The sequence below is a fragment of the Equus quagga genome, chromosome 8 (assembly GCF_021613505.1).
Source record: "Equus quagga isolate Etosha38 chromosome 8, UCLA_HA_Equagga_1.0, whole genome shotgun sequence".
In the NCBI taxonomy this organism is placed as follows: Eukaryota; Metazoa; Chordata; class Mammalia; order Perissodactyla; family Equidae; genus Equus; species Equus quagga.
The window spans coordinates 65,081,362-65,100,910 of NC_060274.1; the positions used below are offsets into that span (position 1 = coordinate 65,081,362).

The 19,549-nt window shown below is 50.4% G+C and overlaps 2 protein-coding genes across 2 annotated transcripts in view; one reads left to right on the forward strand and one right to left on the reverse strand.

Moving 5' to 3' along the window:
* The window catches only part of DLX6 (distal-less homeobox 6), a 4,442-nt gene extending 1,048 nt beyond the window's left edge, over positions 1–3,394 (forward strand). Inside the window, exons 2-3 of the mRNA XM_046670707.1 lie at positions 1,059–1,252; positions 3,143–3,394. Of these exons, the coding sequence (XP_046526663.1) occupies positions 1,059–1,252; positions 3,143–3,394 (446 nt within the window). The remainder of the gene's footprint in view (positions 1–1,058; positions 1,253–3,142) is intronic.
* A 10,411-nt stretch (positions 3,395–13,805) lies between these two features.
* On the reverse strand, positions 13,806–18,188 carry DLX5 (distal-less homeobox 5). The gene is made up of 3 exons (XM_046670020.1): positions 17,664–18,188; positions 15,570–15,754; positions 13,806–14,481 (listed from the first exon to the last, which is right to left on the reverse strand). The coding sequence occupies exons 1-3, from the start codon at positions 18,016–18,018 to the stop codon at positions 14,152–14,154; spliced, it is 870 nt and encodes a 289-aa protein (XP_046525976.1). The 5' UTR covers positions 18,019–18,188; the 3' UTR covers positions 13,806–14,151.
* Between the last annotated feature and the right edge of the window lie 1,361 nt (positions 18,189–19,549).

The window sequence follows — 19,549 nt, forward strand, 5'->3', positions numbered from 1 at the left end:
GCCGCGGACCCTCGGCTGCCCCGCGGCGCGGCCCGCCTCGCTCCCCGGCTCCCGCGCCGCTCGGGCCGCGCCTCCAGCTCGGCGCCGGCTTCGCTCCACGTTGGTCCGCACTGCGCTCTCCAGCAGGCTGGGTCTGCGCCCTTTGCCTCCCTCCTCCCCTCTGGGCTGTGACCTGCGTTTGGCAGGACTGGGGACATTTCTGTGCCGAAACTGGAGAGCGTGTTTTGCTCCCGACCCAATCTGGACAGCCAGTGACCTACTTTGCGTGGGGCGCTCGGTGCGCTTCTGTGACCCGGAGGGAAGCTGGCGTGGCCTCTGGCTCTGGTTAAGCTGCTGACAATTGGGTTCTTTCCCGTGCATTTCGAGGTGTCCGCCAACCCCCACCCCTAACCGGGTCCCCTCCCTCTGGGTTTTCAATACAATGCTGGTTGCTCCTTTGTTCGCGGAGGCGAAGCAGAGGGACCTCGGGCGGATGGTTCTCAGCACCCGAGGGGGACAAAGTTGCCGTGCGAGGTTCAGCCTGCTCCGGAGCTGATCTGAGCGGCTGGTTGTGGTTTGTCTGGGGTTTTGGTCCCTCTTGGCAGAGTCATTTCGAATACGCCGAGGTGTCTTGATGTACCGGGCTTGGAGCTAGTGACATCAAGTCAGCTGGTCGCATAAACACCAGGGTGGCTCAAGCACAGCTAAGACACTGTAAAGCCAGGCCGAGGGGCCCCGCTCTGCGGAGAGAGCAGCAGCCCTGCGGCGCCGCGCGCCCCAGAGAGCGGCCGGCGCCGCCTCCGCCGCCGCCGAGCGAGGCTGTTTGCCCGAGGGCCGAAGGCGCTCCCTCGGTCCGACCAGCGCGCATTATTAGAGCCAGAGTCAGGGTTGGGGAGAAGCTTTCGCAGCTGCTGGGAGCACCCGGACACCTTGAACCCAGAGAGGTCAGGATGGCATGGGGACGCTTCGAGGAAACCTTTATTGAGCTTTGGGGAGACCCAGCGCAGGCCAGGCCAAACTCAGGGGGACTGCAGTAGTAGCCTCGCGGGTGACCGCTTCTCTGTGTCCTTTGCTTGCAGATCAACAAAAAACCACAGTGATTGAAAACGGGGAAATCAGGTTCAACGGAAAAGGGAAAAAGATTCGGAAGCCTCGGACCATTTATTCCAGCCTGCAGCTCCAGGCTTTAAACCATCGTTTTCAGCAGACTCAGTACCTGGCCCTTCCCGAGAGAGCTGAACTGGCAGCTTCCTTAGGACTGACACAAACACAGGTAATACCCGAGAAGCCCGAGTATCCCTGAAATGCTGACCCCGCTTGCAGATCGGGCAGGGAGCACATCAGGAGGAATTCTTGGCCTAGTCAACCAAGGATGGAAGGAGCTTAATGACAAATGCCTTTGCTCCAGTTACGCACTTTCCCGGGACAACACGGTTTGGAATAAATGACCTGGTGTTGAATACTGGATTGGATTTGCACATCCTCCCAACCCTCGGCGACCCCATCCCAACCTAGTGTCCTTTGGTGACCAAACTCATAGTTCAATCAAGTTCTATTCTAGAGCAAAACAACATGAAAGGGCACAAACATGTAGCAGAAGGGGAAAAAGATATGCAGGGCAGGAGGCAGAATAAGACCTATGTTTTTTAAGGATCATTTTGTGGGCCCTGGGACTTAATAACAATTTCAACTCGTTGACATAGAAAGAAAGAATTATGAAGTGAAATGCGGTGGGGGAGAAGAGCCAGCTAGCCGTAGGCTCCAATAGGATTTAGTAAAGGGACCAAGGTGCAAACTATTCATTCTAGGATGGGTGAGGTGGGTTTTTCTGAAGATTGCTCTAAGTTCACTGGTTAAATCCTACTGGATAACTGGCTGGTGCAGGCTGAGGTAACTCCCTGGAGCACAGGACTTGGGAGCAATGGCAGAGTTGGAGATCAAAGAGAAATGCTCCCCAAATTACAGCCGGTGAAGCCTCAGTTAAGTACAGTTGCTGAAGTTCTCCTGTCCTACTAATTTGAAAGACATATATGGAGCATTTCAGACTTCACAGGCAGGGGCTTATGCAGGTATATTAGGACCCTGGTCATGAAACCAGGCCGCAACACCTGTGGTTTTTGTCCTTGTTGATTAAGTTAGCTGCATGGGGTAGTAGGCCTTATCTGAGGTGGGTGATCTTCAGCCAAGGGACTTCAGGTTTATGAGACTTACTGGGGAAAGATTGTGCGGTGCCTTAGAACAGATGCTCCTTAAGCTCTTCTTTTCAATTCAGCCTGCTTTCTCTTGCCATATTGCCACTGGAAATATTTCGAGTTTGATATGAAGGGATTCCTGCTACTTAATAACTTGTATTTCTCTTGGAAAAGCAGATTCCTATGGCTAAGGAATTTAGGTAAAGGAAGCTGCATCATAGAATTTCCTTCTTCAAATAAAGTAGATCTGGGATGTTAGCTTAGATATGCTCCCATCACAGATTCTTGATTCACATTTAATTTTCAGGAGCTCTTTGACTTTTAGTGACTGCACTGATAATCATGTGATGATTGTTGACCACAATTTGACTAAGCAACATACAAAGTAGGCAATGAGGGAGGTACATACAATCTCTAATCCCTACAGGATTATGGGGATATATTTATGTCCAGAGAAAGATGCTCCGTGCACAGTCTATGGCATGTGCAATATAATGCATAAGTATATTCAAGGCATTTGGTTATAAATGTACAGGCTTTAATCTGTTCATAGTCTTTTGCTCACTGTACATGCATAGAGATGCCAGTTTTGGGGGTGGGTAAATATAAAAACAGACTATCAGAGAAAGTGCATTTAGTTGGCTTCCATCCAAAAAGTTCTCCGTTTAAAAACCCTCCTTTAGGCTTTGAACCTGGCCATCTCATGCGCTTACATCTCATACGCTGTTGTTTTAAACCTAGACTTGCATCCAACTCAAGAGTTACAGTGACTTTAGGTATCCAGACAAGATACCTAGTAAAGGGGAGGGGGGGGTAGGAGGAGGGCTAGAAAGAGGTGGAGCAAGGCGGGGACTTGAGGGCTTGGCTTGCGAGGTTTTTTTTTTTTTTTGGATATTGCTTCCAAAGCCTCGACTGGAGGCACCGGTTCAATGTTTTTTGGGCCTCATGATCGCTGCTGCCTTTCGTTCCAGGTGAAGATATGGTTTCAGAACAAACGCTCTAAGTTTAAGAAACTGCTGAAGCAGGGCAGTAACCCGCATGAGAGCGACCCTCTCCCGGGCTCAGCGGCCCTGTCGCCGCGCTCGCCGGCGCTGCCTCCGGTGTGGGACGTTTCCGCCTCGGCCAAGGGCGTCAGTATGCCTCCTAACAGCTACATGCCTGGCTATTCGCATTGGTACTCCTCTCCACACCAGGACACGATGCAGAGACCACAGATGATGTGAGTTGTCCGAGGGAAATCGATACCCTAGGGAAACGTCTGAACAAGGCAAGGAGGATCCGGGACCTGCTTGCGTCTGCCAAATCGAGCCGAAGGAGCAGGCTCGGGAGAACTTTTATGTGTGGCAAGACCGTCTGGGCTATTGCTCTCCCTCTCTCTCTCTCTCTCTCCTCCCCCAGCCTCCCGTCTGTCTGTCTCTCTCACTCTTCCCTTTCTTTTCCTCCTTCCTTCCCACCTTTCTTTTTTCCTTTCCTTTCCTCATCTTCCTTTTCCCTTGAGCAGCCTCAGTAATTGATCTTGCATTTTAGGGAGAGTGAAAGAGAGAGATAGAGACTGGTTTCTATGCCAGCGCTCCTGAAACCCCTCACTGTAAGGATATTTTCCCTGACCCCTTGGGATCCAGGCTCTGAGCCTCTTCTTCTCTTTGGGAGTATCCATCAAAACGACTTTTTTAACAGACATTTTTCCCCCACCAGAAGAATCTGCGCAAACATGGCAGCATTTTTACTTGTTTAATGAGCTTAAGACATTACATGATGAAAGAGAAGCATTTTTGGACTCCTGCATTTTTATTTACCAATCCAAGACTGACCAAAAAAAAAAAAGAGAGAGAGACAGAGAGAGAGAAAGAAAAAGAAAAGACCTTCAGATAACAGCCCTTCTCTAAAGAAAAAGGAAAAATTGGCTGTGAGACTTGAATGTTGCCACAAAGGGAGCACTGCATGTTTTATCAAAATGCGATGAGCAAGAATGATGATTTAAAAAAAAAAAAAAAAACCCACCCTTGCCCCACCCCACCCCCCAAACCCTGAACTGGAATCAGGAAAGACAGAGGAAACAACCAAAATCACCGTTCTATTGCTTTGATACCTTTACCAGGTGAATTGGTGGCATTCACTAAGCTAATAGGGACATTTATATGGAGAAACATTTCTGTATATATTGTTGAATTTTAGTTGTACATATACTTTGTATGTTTTTGTCTTCTTTCATATATGGAGTAAAAGCCACAAAATGCTGGGAGTGTCCTGTATATTTCTCTCTGTTTGTCTCTATCTCACCCCCTCTCCTCCATCCCTCCCAGTATATTTTCTGTCACTCTTAAAAGAATTCCTGTTTCCTAATGTGGGAAGCCCTATGTATGAACGTCAAGTGCCTGCAAAGATGTCAGTTTGCAGCACTTGGCATTATCTTAAGTACTCTAACATTAACCATGGAGGTTTTATCAGCTTCCTTTATATGTTATATTTTTACTGTAATTTCTACACATTTATCTATTTTTTTTAGACATTAGAATGATCTATCCCCAGGTTGACCTCTAGACATCCAGTAGTTTCCAGGGCTGAAACTAAGTGTTCTCCTTTCCCTTTCCTCAGCCAAAATCATAGAGCTGAATTTGTCTTTGTTTGGAAGCAGCTTTTTTTTTTTTAACAAAAAGAGGAAAGAATAAAAGAAAAAGCAGAAAGTAAATGTACAATTATGACTACTTAATGTTTACAACCCTTTGCAAGCTAGCCAGGTAGGAAAATGCACAATCCTGGATGAAATACATCCTTCTGATCTTGTGGAAAACACAGAAATAATGAAAATGAAAAGTCCTTTCGTCATACAAGCAGGAAGCCCCATACTGCGAGAATTAATGGCTACAGACCTGGGCATCCTTCAAATTATGAACCTTGAAACCACTGAGCCATTTATCACAAGTCAATAGAGATACTCAGAGTGCTCCATATAATGACAGCGACATACAGTCGTGCAAAAGGACAGTCACTATAATTAGACACAAAGCAAAGACTACTTACCAATATACCCGTTCCTTTTTTTGTTGAGCAACTTCCACGCTCAGTCAGTCTTCAGAATGGTTTAAAACCGATCAGTCTTGTCATTTTCTAGCATTCGCATTGTTACATTAGGAAAAATGTTTTCTTTTCTTTTTTCCCCCTTCCTACTGTGAAACTTTGGGTTCGTAGCTCCCCAGGATCAATTCTGAACAAAGCCTCCAGCTGCAGTGCCATCCAATTTGAAGCAGACATTGGGGACAATTTAAGGTTTTTATCCACAAGAAGGTTTTTTTCCATTCTCTTAAATGCAGCCATAATTAGAGTAATTTTTCATGTAGCCCGCTGATTACAGCGTTTTTACCGTCAAAGATAATTACCTGTAATTTTCTTCCACTTTTAATACTAAAAAGCCATCTTTATTTAGATTCAGGAACAGGAAAGGCGAAACAAAAGAGGGAAATTATTCTGTTATTCATACACAAATTGCAGAGACGTAGGACCTAAAATTGAAAATTAACCAAAATTATAATGCTGAAAAGAATGGAAGAGGCTGCAGAAGTACAGCTGGTAGTGGGGCTTTGCTGAATTATTCAAATTACGTTAGGGAGAAAGCTACCATACATCGAAACCAACACTAATTTTTCCTTAAAAAAAAAAAAATCCACCAGACACATGCCAAACCACTGTGAGTGCATGAAATTCTGAAACACAGCAAATGCATGTTAACACATTGGAGGTGTTGTCCTGATGCGCCTGTCACTATTTCTCTCCCTCCTAATATGAGTTTGATTAAACAAGAAATTCTGCCAAAGGGTCACCCCAGAAATGTCCTTGGAACTGGGCTTCCTCTGGGTCCTCTGAACCTCAAGGGTTAATATTTTCTCTCTTTAGAATCTATCGACCCCATAGTAAAGTGATTCCCAAGAGTGAGATTGGTAGGAGGGGCGTGGGCGAAAGGCAGCACCCAGTCACGGTGCCTACTACGCCTCCCCACGCTCAAACCTCCCCGGAGTTCGAGTTCTGGAGCCTCGTTCTGACCATATTTTCCATGTAAAAAAAGAAAGAGAGAACAATAGCTGCGGGAGGTGAGGGTGAAGGGTAAGATTTCTCCTCGGTGCCAATAAGCATCTCATTATCTTTTGACACAATTAGTCCAAATGTTCCCACCGCCGGAGAAAGGCCTTTTCGGCACTGGGGTGAGGGAGCCAAAGATTTCTCAGGCTCCTGCACTTAACATCTCTGGCTGCTTGCAGAGTCTACAGGGTCAGGAAACAGCGTCATCTATAGATAGAAGAGCCCCGCTTCTTGGGAGAGTCTTCCTTGGTGCGTTCCTAAATCAGACTGGTTCCTTGCCTCTGCAGCTCCGGTGCAGTGTCTCAGCCAATCATGCCCCTCCAACCCCAAGTTCGCAGCGTTTGGGCCCCGCGGGCGAGAGCTCTACGAGAAGCATCCCGCCCCTCCCCCCACCGCCTACCCCCTCACCCCCCTCACCCCCCCGTCCCCGCTTGAGGCAAAGGCCCTGCAAAGGAACCCTGAAGGGGTTCAGAGGCCACTTAATTCCGGAAACTTTCCCCAAAGTGGAGGAAGATGTCGAAGAGGTTGCATAGTCGAGGGATTCAGACTACACCTGCCGGTGCAAATGTCTGCAAACCTGTGATACTGAAGGAGCACTGTCTAGAGCTCCGTTTGCTCTCTTAACGCCCCCAAACTTAAAATCATCGCCACATGTAAAGACCTCAATGGATTTGCCTAGGACTAGCTTTGAGTAACAATTTCCAATAGATTTTAGCTTGGAATCTCCAACCGGCTCTCCCCACATCTTAACAGAAACCTGGTCCTTTTCGCAGTCTCCAGTCACAAGCTGCACCAAATACATCAACAGCACAGAAAGCAAGAAAGACAAATCGACTTCTTAAGGATCACATTCTCACTCAAATCCTTTTACTCACCAGAACGACAACCCTTTTACTGCTAAAGGGGGATAAAAGGTCAGAACTGAAAAATCTATAAAGCAAAGTTGCAGTCCCTAATCAATTAGAACAGCAACACACATAGCTTGGAAAGTGTGAGAAGAGAAATATGAACTGTGCCTTGAGGTATGCAAGAAATAAAAACTTACCCCCAGTGAATATCTCTTAAGCAATGATCAGGGTCTAGAAATCTATAGTGAACAGAAGCAGAGGAGAATATTTTTCTGAGTCTCAGGGCAGAAGCTCTTTCTCTATATTCTTGGTTGAGTGAGCACATCCAGGTGTGAAATTGTTTGCACACCCCAGCACCTCTTATATTGCCAGCAAAATTAGCTGTTATTACTGTCACTGTTTAGTGATGGTTAGCGTGATACAAAAAAAAAAAAAAAAAAAACTGCTGTAATCAAGACCTGGCGCATCTTTGCAAATTACAGATAATTGTAAACGTCCAGATTATGATAATAGCATCCTAATCCAGCCTGCAATATAATTATTACAGAGTGTTACATCTGAAACTGTCCAGTAGGGCTAATTCAGGCATTATTTAGACCCTATTTTTGCACTGCAAATGGGTTGCTGAGTTGAAAATGTACGATTGTAATTTCACAGGGCACTCAATGAGTAATGGTATAGGAAGAGGAAAATACAAAAGTGAAATGTGAACAGTAGCGATCAAATCAAACCCTGAAGGACAAAAGATTGTTTGATTCATATGGAAAAAGAAGAGTGGGAATTAGGAAAATAGCAAGTCAGTGGTCTGAAGCATTACATGTCCAAATCTTCAATATGTGCAGGGCTGATTTATTTGCAAGGGCTTCTGCATCTGCTGCTGCTTGCAGTCTGAAATAATTTTTCTTTCTTTTCTTTCTTTCTTTTTTTTTTAACCTCCTGTCTTTTTTTCTTCTCTCCTAAAGCATTTCTTTGCCTTGGGGAAAAAAGTACCCCTCCCCCAAGCAAAGAATATTTGTCAGTTTCACCATTGTTTCCAACAAGACTGCCTCAGAGTGCGCCTGTCACTTGTTTATGAACATTTTCTTAAATGAATTCGCAATCTCTCTTGTCATCAGAGCAAAATGCCCTCGGTGCTTTAAGTGTTCCTGTGCTCGGTCTCCATTCTCTTTCACGGCGAACAAGTCATTCAGAGCCCTAAAGGATATTAGCAGAAAATGTATTAATTGCTGCTAATTAAATAAATCCGGCTGGGAAGCCATCTCCGCTACTCCGCTTGGCTGGCTATTGGCTTTAATCCTATCATTAACTTTTATTAATTAACACCCCCCCCATATAAACCAGTCCAACTGCTTTTTTCTTCTTCTTCTGCAAGTCACTGACGTGCTTCTTTCTGGATTCCAGAAAGTCCAGTTTTATGTGCTATTGATAAAGGACTGTCCCTGCCCCCAGATATGGTTGTAAAAGAGTAGGGTGAGTCTCCTTAAAATATGGAAGGACTGAAAAGAGAGGAAGTCTGAGAGTTAGAGCAAGAGTCTGGAGAGAGGCTGGGGCACTGTGTTGGTCCCAGAGTGAAAGCGAACTGGGGCTCCAGCTATTGCCTCCAGGAGGGTGAACCCTGCTCTGGCTGAGACTTCTGGAATCCATCTGGTTTCCTGGTGGGGACCTCCTAGTCAGGGATACCTAAAGCCCTTATATCCCCAGCTCAATTATCCCACCAGGAATGAAGACAATTTCCTGGGCATCTTTTCCAGCCTCTAGGACAGTGTGTGATAATTCTCCCTCCTCCCATCGCCTCACAGACCTGGGAGCTGCCCAGCCAAGGCCACCCCACAGGGTGGCAAGTGGACGTCCTAGCTCCTGTGAATTTAAGGGCAATGATGAAATGCCCCCTGTTTAGTGACCCCTGTTTATAGCTGAAAGTTGAGTCCATATCCTGCCTCTTCCCCCACCCCTCTGCTCCCACCTTGCAAAGGGCAAGTGGCAGAAATACTCCTTGGATGACAATAAGCTTCAGTGGCAGATTTCTGTCTTCTCGACTTTGCAAGGAAAAAAAATGCCTTCACGTAAATCATACCTTGGAAATTGTTTACTGCCCTTCACCCCCATCCACTTCTTAAAAAAAATACAATAGACTGTGTATGGTGGAGATTTGACAGAGAGTCATTACTGAAACTTGGAGTGTGTGTGTGTGTAGAATGATGTATGAAGCCATTTTTTTTCTTCCTGTGGCGAAAGGTCGTAATGTGTGGTATTTCACGGTTTTATATAAATCTTGGTTTAGGATGTGGAACAGACTCAATAGTACATGCGCTTTTGGCAAGGACTCCTTCGGATCCCCATAAATCAGAAGTAAATACGAAGTCCCAGCGAACAAAAGAGCAGAAACATTTAATTGCTGCAAAACAGGACTATCATCTCCTTTAAAGAGAGATTCATATAAATTCCCCCGGTTCCTATCTTCACAGTTAGAGCTCGACCTATAAAACAGGTTATTACATTACAGCCGGCAACCCTGGATGATTGAAAGGGAAGGCTCCCGCCGCCCCTCCGCAGCAGATACAATTTATACTTTCTGCCCTGTACCACAGGGGAACCTAAAGCTTATCAGATGCAAAAGAAAACGCGGCTGGGGGGCCGAGGGAGGGTAGCGGTGGACCGGCTGAGTAGAAAAATATTTAGCCAATCCCACATGTGCTACCGCTATTTGGGCTGTTTTCGAAGCCCAGAGTTCGCTGTGACTCTGAAAAAACCAAGTACAGTGTGCAAGGACCGCGAGCAACCTGGGAACGCGAGCGGAGGGCGGGAGCAAGCGAAGCACCCCCTCCCCAACCTCCCGGGAGGCGGGAGCCTCCACCCAGCCGCCGTGGGAGGGGGTGCTTAAGGGTGGAGGAGAGAGGTGACCGCAGGCGGATCCGCCGGCGTGGCGCTCTTCCCAGAGGTGCCGGAGGGCGTCTGCCCTCAGGGCGTGCCTCCGGGGAGGGCTGGAGAGCTCTGGGTTGGCGAGATCCCAGAGGCCAGTGGGAGGCGCGCGATCCAAGGGGTTGCGGGTCTGGGGTGGGGAGGAGTGTGGTGGTTGGGCAGCCCTAAAAGTCCCAATCCTCAAATAAAAGGAAGCGCTGAGAAGGCGGTGGAGAGGACGGGGCGGGCGGGGGCAGGGTTCCAGCAGGCATCCCTTGCGCTTCGGGTTGGGATGCTCAGGAGACCGAGTGGTGGCAAGGCCGGAGTAAGCTGTAGGGCGCGCCAGGCGGAGACGAGCTCGGCCTGGCTTTGGCGCGCAGTGGGTGACTCCCAGGAGGGCGCGGCCAGGACGCCGCGAGCCGTGGGGCGTCCGGTGGGATCAAAGGAGCCAAAGGAGGCCAGCCGGCGCGTCTGGGATTGTGGGATACGGGGCGGGAGAGAGAGGATTGGCATGGGCGGGGAGATTCTGGCCTGGCCTGTGTCGCCAGGAGGGGGTGTGTGAGTGTTTGGTGTGCGGGTCAGGACGTTCATGCCTGATGCCGAGACCTGAGTGGATCCGAGTGTGGGTGGACAGGCTCCCAGATGGGCGCCCTAACTGGAGGGAGAGCTAGCGAGCGAGTGAGAGAGAGAGATCAAGAGCAGCGAGGTCTGCGGGTTCCTCTGTGTGTGTGTCTCAGGCCCTGTGGCTCAGCACTGGAGCCGCCTGGCACCCACAGGAATGCGGCTTCTCTCGGCTCCCCAGGCCGCCCCCTGTTCCACAAGGAGGTGACCGCCAGGAAAAAGGGGGGAAAGGGGGCAGAAATCCGCCTAACTCAACACGAGCCTCAAACAAAGGCCAATTTATCTGATCTTTCACGGGAGGGCCCGGGAAGCCAGCAGGGCACCGAGGAATCTTTCACTGGCCCTGCCAGCATGCCCCCAGCCTCCTGGGCTTTTTGAGGAGGTCTGAAGATGGGGGTGGGGGCTTGGGAGTCTGGCGAGGGGAGGTGAAGAGGCCCATGGAGGAGAAAATGAAATCTTGGGGAGCACTATACTGAGAGCTAGGCAGGTGGGGACAGGAAGGGAAGGGGCAGGCAGAGGTCTGAGAGAGTGGGCTCCGGCAGACTGAGAAGACGCTGGGGAGTGGTACAAGTTTCTATTAGATATAGGAATAAACAATGGAGAGAAAGAGGGACGGTGGGAGGGACGGAAAGGGAGAGAAAGAGCACATAGATATTTTTAGACTTTGCTGAGGATCTGTTATTTTTACATCCTTGGGCGCAGGACTGCAGGGAGTTAAACTCCCCCGGGAGAATCCCCATGGTGCCAGGGAAAACCCGCTGCAGACTGGTTTGCCAGAATATTTTTGTCCACGGTTCTCCGACCAAGTTAAAAAAAAAAAACCGCGCGAGAGAAGAGGCCATTGCGAGTGGAAGAAGTGAGGTTAGCACAAGGGAAGGAATCCTGAAACCAAGTCTGTCCGCGCGGCGTTCTGCCTGCCCCGTCGCAACGAGCCTTTAGTGTCCTTAACAACAAGCAGCGTCAAGGCTGGGGGTGGAAGGGTGGTCATTAAAGAAGAGCTTTCCTCTGCTGTACCCAGAAGAGTCTGAAATCGCCCTTCCGTCAGCTTCACGGCACCGAGTGATTGGGGTGGTGGTGAAGGGATCTCCTTTTCAAAGCCAGGAATGGAGGTGGGGAGATGACGGGGACTGCTGGAAAAATATCTGCCCTCTCCTTGTGCGGAAGGAAAAGAGCATGTTCCAAGCACATTCTTGCCATTCCCAGGCAGCGAGCGGGTGGGAAGTGTTAGAGGTCTACAGGGGGTGCTCTCCCAAACGCGCACCCCAGGGAGCGAGAGGCGCCCGCGCACGGGACAGCGGCCGCTCACAAACCGTGGGCGCAGGGTTTCTCCCCTCCGAATTCGCCAGACATAAAGCGCCGGCTTTCGGTGTCATGGAAACTCCCGAAATCCTTACAAGCAAAGAAAGAAAAAGCAGGAAATAGATCCTTCCACCTCTCCCCAACACCCCCCCCCATCCCCCCAACCTCCTATTCTCTGCCAGCGCAGAAAACAAAGTGGAGCTTCGCATGACTTTCCCCGGAGCGCCTCGCCGCCCAGAACTTCTTGGAGAAAGGAGGGCTGGGGAAAAGCTGCGAGAAACCGCCTCTCCGGCTTTGGGGGTGGGAGAGGAGGAGGGGTCCACCGCCCAGGCCTCAGCGCTTGTGCCGCTCTGGGACTGGGCACCGTGCGCCTAAAGACCCGCCAAACCATTGAATCTACCCCAAGGCCCAAGCCTTTCCAAACTGGCAGGCTAGAAAGGAAAGGGGAAGAGAAGGAAGGAATCGAGGAGAGGGAGAGAAAAAGAAAAAGAGAGAGAACACACAGGTAAATTCCCCTCCGGGCACACAGCGTGCCTTTTCAGGTCTAGTCTCTCAACCCTGTAAGAGCCTTCTCAGAAATCCTCAGATGACAGGATGTAATTTTTTCTGTTCTAATCTTCAACCGCCCCCCCCCCCCCCCCTTAAGAAGACTCCTTTGTCACATTTATTGCTACCGACTTCCTAGCTGTAAAATATATCCCACGCATCTTGTAATTTCCAACATACGATTTCCCTTGGTATCCCAAGGAAATGGAGTCAGGCAGACTGGAGGACAGTCGAAGAGTGGCCTACAATTCAGGCCTAGGAGCACAGCACCAGACCGGCTGTAGCTCTGGTCACACTGTCCGTGTCGATATATGCAGGGGCTCAGGGAGAAGGACCCGACATACGCCAAGCTTGCTCCAAGTCCTTCCTCTCTGCCCTAAAGAAGGTTCACAAAGGAGGAATCCCTGCAAACAGATTCAATTTCCCACGTTTGGAACCTGCTTTGCCACTGTTTTACATGAAAGCAAAGTAGAGGGAGCTGCTTCCTAAAAACCCATGGAGTGGTAGAGGATGGAGGGAAAAAAATTGTATTAAGAATATTCTCTCATGTGAAATGAAATCAACACAGGGCCACAATGCCTTCATTCCTTTCTTCCACCCGACAATTCCCTTTCTTGGCAGAAGGAATGCCCTCCGCATGTCCTACTTGGCCTACAATCAGTAGGTCCATCACTGTCTTCAAGTCCTGTGATCCTTTCCTCTCTCTAAAAGAGCTCAGATGAGTTTATATTCACAAACCAAAGAGTCCAAGGTGCTACCAGTTGGCATGCAGCAAACATTTCAGATTTTTAAAAAATGAAATAGGAATGAGGGGAAATTTCTTTCTTTTCCCTTCATTTTTTCATCTCTAGAAGCTCCCTTTGAAGGGAGTATAATTTGTCTAATTGCTCTGGCAATACACGGAGGCTGATGGGGAGGCAGTTCTCTACGATAATTGCTTTGAGCTTAGAATTCAGAGTGGTTATTGAGGGATTTCTGCTGCTTTCTTGCTCATACACCGGGTGGGAGGGCTGTATTTAGATTCTAGTATTACTTTCTACCTGAAACAATTTGGGGTTAAACTTAAAATTATCTAAACGTTTTTGTGGTTAGGCCAAAAAACACCTAAATATATATTATACGGCAGTACTATAAACAGGCCACATATGTATATAGACAGAAAGTACAGCATCCAATATATACACATGTACAGTTCTACATCCATGAATTTCCCAATTTCTGTTTTCCTTTTTGCCTTGTTGGATCTCTGCAGAGCTTGTCTTCCTTTAATTGCCTGCATAAAACGTCACTAGCCCATTATAAGGGGGGCCAAAGGAGTATTTTTTTTAGAAACATTTTGCTTTCATGGTCGAAATAATTTTATTTATCCAGAATATACAGTTTAATTCCTCTATCTACACTTATTTACATGGTTAAAATAACATTGAAAAAAGTCTTTTGAAAAGTTGAGGTCATAGATTTCAAGGCACCATTGATAGTGTCCACAGTTGCGCAAAAAAGTTCGTCTGTAAAAAAAGGGGGGATGGGGGTCCTTTGAAATGCAATAACTTACATGCAAAAAAAAAAAGCTTTACACATGAATCTTTTTTGTTTCCATTTTTCCAAACTTCCCCATATGAATTCCTTTCTTTATGATTTTCTAAAACAGCAAAACACAGTAGTCCCAAAAAAGAGAGCAAGAGAAAGCGGCCCGTCTAATAGAGTGTCCCGGAGGCCAGCGCCAGCGGGTGCTGTAAGGAGCCGGGCGGCGGCAGGTGGGAATTGATTGAGCTGGCTGCGCTCGGGTACCAGGAAGCCGAGTTCTCCAGGTAGCTGGACGCTGGGGACTGGTTGGAGGTCGGAGGGTGGGCATGAGGGTGGTGGCTGAGCGAGCGGGACGAGCCCTGGGGCTCCCACACCGCGGGAGACTGCGGCGAGTTACACGCCATAGGGTCGCTGGAGCTGGGGCTGTGCTCCGGGGGCATCTCCCCGTTTTTCATGATCTTCTTGATCTTGGATCTTTTGTTCTGAAACCAGATTTTCACCTGGGTGGGGGAACAAAGGCATACGTTACCGGGACACTCAGAGGCCGCCCGCGCCTTCCCCACGGCAGCGACTGGAGGCATCTTCGGCCCCCAGGCGGCCCGGCCCTGGCGTCCGGGCCTCGCAGGTCGAGACCTACGGCCAAGGGGCTTGGCCTGAGGCAAAGCCTGGATCGAGGGCCCCCGAGGGCGCCCTGGCCGGCTCCGCCTGCACTGCTCACCTCGAGGGCACAACCTCGAGGCTTCCGCCTCTTGTTTGGGCTAGGGAGGGGACGCGAGTGTCCGCGGCGGGGTGCGCGCACCGTAGGCCTGCGCAGGGGGCACGGAACGGCGCCGCGGTCTCCAAAACAATGAGCCGAACCCCGCGCGCATGGGGCGTGAGTCGGCTGCGCACGCGCGTGCGCGCGCGAGCGTGGAGCGACTAGAGCGAGCTCCCAATCTCCCACCCGACTGACTGAATTCCCTCCTCGGCTCTGAGAGGTCAGAATCTGCCTGCAGAGGCTCGAATATTCTTTATTCTTCTATAGGGGGTGCTATAGAAGGGTTGGGGTGGGAGTGAAGGGAATGGGACAAACCAGGGAAGATGTCCCCGTATAACAGCGCCCCCCACCTTGCACCCCCAAGGCTACTGTGGCCTAAAGCTCAGCAGGAGCAGGGCGTGACCCTTCAGTTTTTCCAGCCCGAGGCGACGTTCGTTCTCAGCCTTTACGCGGCCTGAGACCACCGCGAGAGGCCCTGCTCACCCGGAGAGGCTCTGCATTGTGCAGAGAACCAGACTTTTCAGGGCTGCGAGAGCGTCCTAGAAATAACCCTCCCCTTGTTTCCAATCTAGGAGATTGGCCCCTCATCCCTGGAGGCCTGAAGTGGGGGCATCTCGGATGAACGACGTCTCCATCCCGTCCCCACCGTCGCATGGCGGAGACAGCCGGCCTGACTCATGGAGGGAAGGACGCGTGGCCGGGGTCTTTCTGTCTGTCTGTGAGTTTCTCGAGGGTGCTATCCAATCGGCTCCAGCCCTTCGGGACCGAACCGCGCGGCCCGGCCAGGCTGGCAGCCGGGGCGGGGCTTTTGCCCGCCGCGGCCGGATTTACCTGTGTTTGCGTCAGTCCCAGCGAGGCAGCCAGCTCCGCGCGTTCGGGCAGGGCGAGGTACTGAGTCTTCTGAAACCTTCTCTGTAACGCGGCCAGCTGAAAGCTGGAATAAATAGTCCTGGGTTTACGAACTTTCTTTGGTTTGCCATTCACCATCCTCACCTCGGGCTCGGCCGCTTCTTTCTCTAAATAATCAAAACAGACCCGGTTAGAGCTTGTCGGCAGACAATGGCCCTTTTGCAGAACCCCCAAATACAGCCCTTGAGTTTCTTACCATGCAGTTTTCACTCTATTACCCCATATCCCCACCTTTGCTTCGCAAGACCCAGAGAAATATGCCCCTCCCCCAAATCGTGGAAAAGCCAGGGAGTCTGATTAATTCCGTCCTCGGTTCACTCAGGTTCTCTCGTGGGCTTGTGCAAAGCGCTTTGTACAGCTCAGCTCCCTTCTTGGCGTCCGGGATTTAGCCCCTGAAGCGGTTCCTGCTTTACCCGGACTTGTTTTTACACCCACCCTATGTTCACCCTTGTTTCTGGAGTGAGCCTGGTCAACCCTTCCCGGAGCTTCAAGGGGAGGCCCCAGGCCATGACCCCCTTTCTGTCAGCGTCTGTTCGGGCGCCCGCAGAGGCCAGACGCATGGGCAGGGAAGACGCTAACCGAGGTCTCCAAAGTTCAAAGACCCACAAGCAAACTATGCTCCTTCAATTCAGCAGCAAGCGGTCCCGGCCGCCGCAGACAGAGGGCCGATTATGCAGTCCCCATAATCTCCCTGCAGATCTGCGAGGGCACAGATGTGTCTGGTTTCTTTTACAAATAGACTTAATAAGTTCTTGGCCAAAAGAAAAAAAAAATCTTTCACTTACGCACGAAATACAGAGACACTGAAAGGAATGAAGACACCCCACCCCCGAGCTCTCTTTTAAGTTTAGCAAAAGTCACACATTGAAAAGGAATCGGAGGTGGGGTGTTTTCGTAGGAAAGGGGCGGCAGGTCAGGTCGAATTTATCAAAGTCGTGAGCATAGGCGAGGGAAAAAGTCTTTCTGAACGCGTGTTTTACAAATGTGCCCTGGGGCCACAAGTCCCCTTTCTCAAAAGTACTGCCTTATCAGAAGTGCCCATCTGTGGAAGGGGCGGAGAACCTCTCCGCAGTGTGTGTGTGTGTGTGTGTGTGTGTGTGTGTGTGTGTGTGTGTGGCGAGCTCCTGGGAGAGGAAGGGTGGAGGATGAGGGCTGTGGTCTCCATTCTGCCAGAGCAGGGGATGCTAATATTAGCAGGATTATTAATGTGCTGGTGGGAAGAGATCAAACCTGACCAGCAAAACCTCTCCAAGGAGATCTCATGTCTCTCTTCCCGCCCAAGCTCACTACCCCTCTTAAACTCTCCAACTAAGTTTCAAGGCGGACGAAAAAGAAGGATGTAAGGAGGAGGAAGACAAATTTTAGGCACCTACGGAGAAAGAAAAAAAAATCGCTCCAATAACGTGACCCCTCAGCAACCCTCGTCCACCTTTAAATGGCTTTTTGTTTTTGGAAATGCCTTGGATAAACCGCAAGACTCTCGGCGCGCTCTTCCTCCGGCGGGCTACAGCTCCCCAGTCCCCCACCCCCACCTCGCGCACACCGGGCACCGACTCGCCGCTGGCTCGAGGCTGCTCTCAGACTAATCCTGCCAGAGTCTTTGAGGCAGCCTTCCACTCCCACTCGCACCAGCCGAGCACGCTTACCGAAAATTCCAACTAACCTCCCCTTTATTACGCAAACGCCACTTGGGCTGCTTGATTCTTTCTTCTCTCCACCCTTACCCCCTTTCGAGCCTCGCCGGCTTTCTGACCAGGAAGCCGGGACTCCCACAACTGAGCCCCCTCCTCCAGGTGCCGGAGGGGAAAGACGCTGGTCTGGACCCCCGCAGTTTTCTTCTACTAAGAACTCCAAAAATGCTGGCCAGGGAACCTCTCTTGGTTGCAGAGTCCAGGCCCCCTCTCCCTTCTGCCGGTGCGCCCCCACTGCAGTGGATGGCATGGCCCCCAGTCTCCCTCCCCACCTCACCCCCCTGGAATCCTTGCTCTCCTGTACCGCCTGCCCCCTCCCCTGTACCTGGCTGGCTGGTGGCGCTCGGGACGCGGTTGTAGGCGCCGCCGTACTGGTGGTAGGGGCTGGCGTAGCTGTAATCGGCGTAAGCTTTGGCGGGGTAGCTGCCGGCAGAGCCGTTCACGCCGTGGTACTGGTACTGGTAGGGGTTGAGCGCTTTGCCATAGGAAGCCGAGGTAGGAGAGCAGTAGCCGTGCGGGGCTCCCCCAGTGGGACTGTAGTAGTCGGAATCGGTGGCCGACGACTCAGGCAAAGTTGGCGATTCCTGAGACGGATGGTGCATGGCTGCGGACGTCTGGAACGGAGCTTGAAAGTCGCCGGATCGGATGCTGGGGACCCGTCTGTCAAACACTCCTGTCATCGCTCACAGGCGGCGGCGGCTGTCCTTGCTGCTGTGGCGGCGGCTGCTGCCTGAGTTGGCTGTGGGGCTGCTCTGGTCTAAGCAGACATGGCTGTGGGAGTGAGGAAAGAGGAGGAAGAGGAGGAGGAGGAGAGAAGGAGGCGGCGGCGGCGGCGGCGAGGAGGAGGCTGGGAGTCGTGGAGGCTCTGTCTCCGGCAGGCTGACTGCTGGCTGAGGCGCAGCACAGCCTTGGTTAAATCCTTAATTGCGCGCTTACGCACAGCGGGGTGGATCGGGTTCCATTGGCCAGGGCCTCAGGAGCAGCAGCAACACCCTAACTCGTCCAACTAGTTTTAGCACAACAAAGCAATGCTTAAAAAAAAGGGGGGGGGGGGAGAAAAAATGGAGGGGGAGGGGGGGTGTGTGTGTGTGTGTGCGCGCTTGTGCTTGTGTGCGTGTATATGTGTTGTTGCTTGTTGGGGGAGGGGGGTCTCAGTCAATCTGTTTTCAGTGAATACCGAAGACAACGCAGAAACCCCAACCCTCAGCTCTGTAATGTCTGGAGACAATGTGTTCCAATCAGCAGCCTTGGAAAGTAGACACGTTTTGGGGGAGAGGTCGGCGACGGTCCTTCCTGGCTCCCCAGCTCCTTGTCCCCAGGACTGCACCCCAGGGCAAGCGCGGAATTGAGCACTTATATTGAAATGGGGAATCAAAGCCGGGTAGGGGGGAGCAGGAATGTGGGATGAAGGCGAGAAGGAACTGAGAACAATACTTTTAGTGGGGTGCTGGGAGACAAGTTGTAACTTACCTGCGTTGAAAAATTGCGATTTGGGCAAAGACAGACAAATTTGCGGGAAGCACTCCTTGGCACGAGATGAGTATTTCTCAAACGAGGGCTGGATAAGGATGCTCAAGAATGCATAGCGTCCATTCAGAGGTTAATGTCAGAGAGTTCCTGCAACCGTAAATCCCTACAATGACTTAAAAAAATCACGGTCTTAAGCACGAATAACTTAATGAAACCCAAATTACTGGTCCCCAAGAAGAGCAGGCCACCCCACATCTTGTTCAGTATTCTCCCCTGTTTGGATGCTGTTGGAATAGAGGTTCTGTAACTCTATATTCAGTGGCCAAAGATTCCTGCAAAAGTGAATCATCCACTTATGACCGCTCATTCCTCCAGGACCAAATGGGAACCCCAAGAAGACTGGGAAGTAGACAGATAAAAGCCTTTTGCGAAGTTGAGTGAAGCCCACGGATTTCCCCGTCCTGGCTCCATAGATGTGGCACCTGAAGGCTGGCCTTTCCGTTCCCCGGGCCCATGTTCCCTACCCTCCGTCTGTTTATTTCCTGCAGCAAAGACATTTCAGCTCACAAGCAAAGGGAGAAAAGGCTCAGGAATCAAACACTTTGTTCTGGTGGTCCAGAGTTTGCTTTTCATAATGTGTCACTCTTGCTCTAGAGGTGATCCAGCTGGGAGCTTAGAAATCTAACCTAAATCAATCTACCACTCCCCATTTTCCGCCCCCTCAAATAGGCAGCTCCAGGA

Bases quoted from the DNA above. Each gene is read 5' to 3' on its own strand.
- DLX5 (XM_046670020.1), bottom strand. From the start codon at position 18,018: ATGACAGGAGTGTTTGACAGACGGGTCCCCAGCATCCGATCCGGCGAC. The intron at 15,755-17,663 runs GTACAGGGGAGG...TTGATTATTTAG, and splicing joins GAGCGCCACCAGCCAGCCAG to AGAAAGAAGCGGCCGAGCCC. The intron at 14,482-15,569 runs GTAAATCCGGCC...TCCCCCACCCAG, and splicing joins TGGGACTGACGCAAACACAG to GTGAAAATCTGGTTTCAGAA.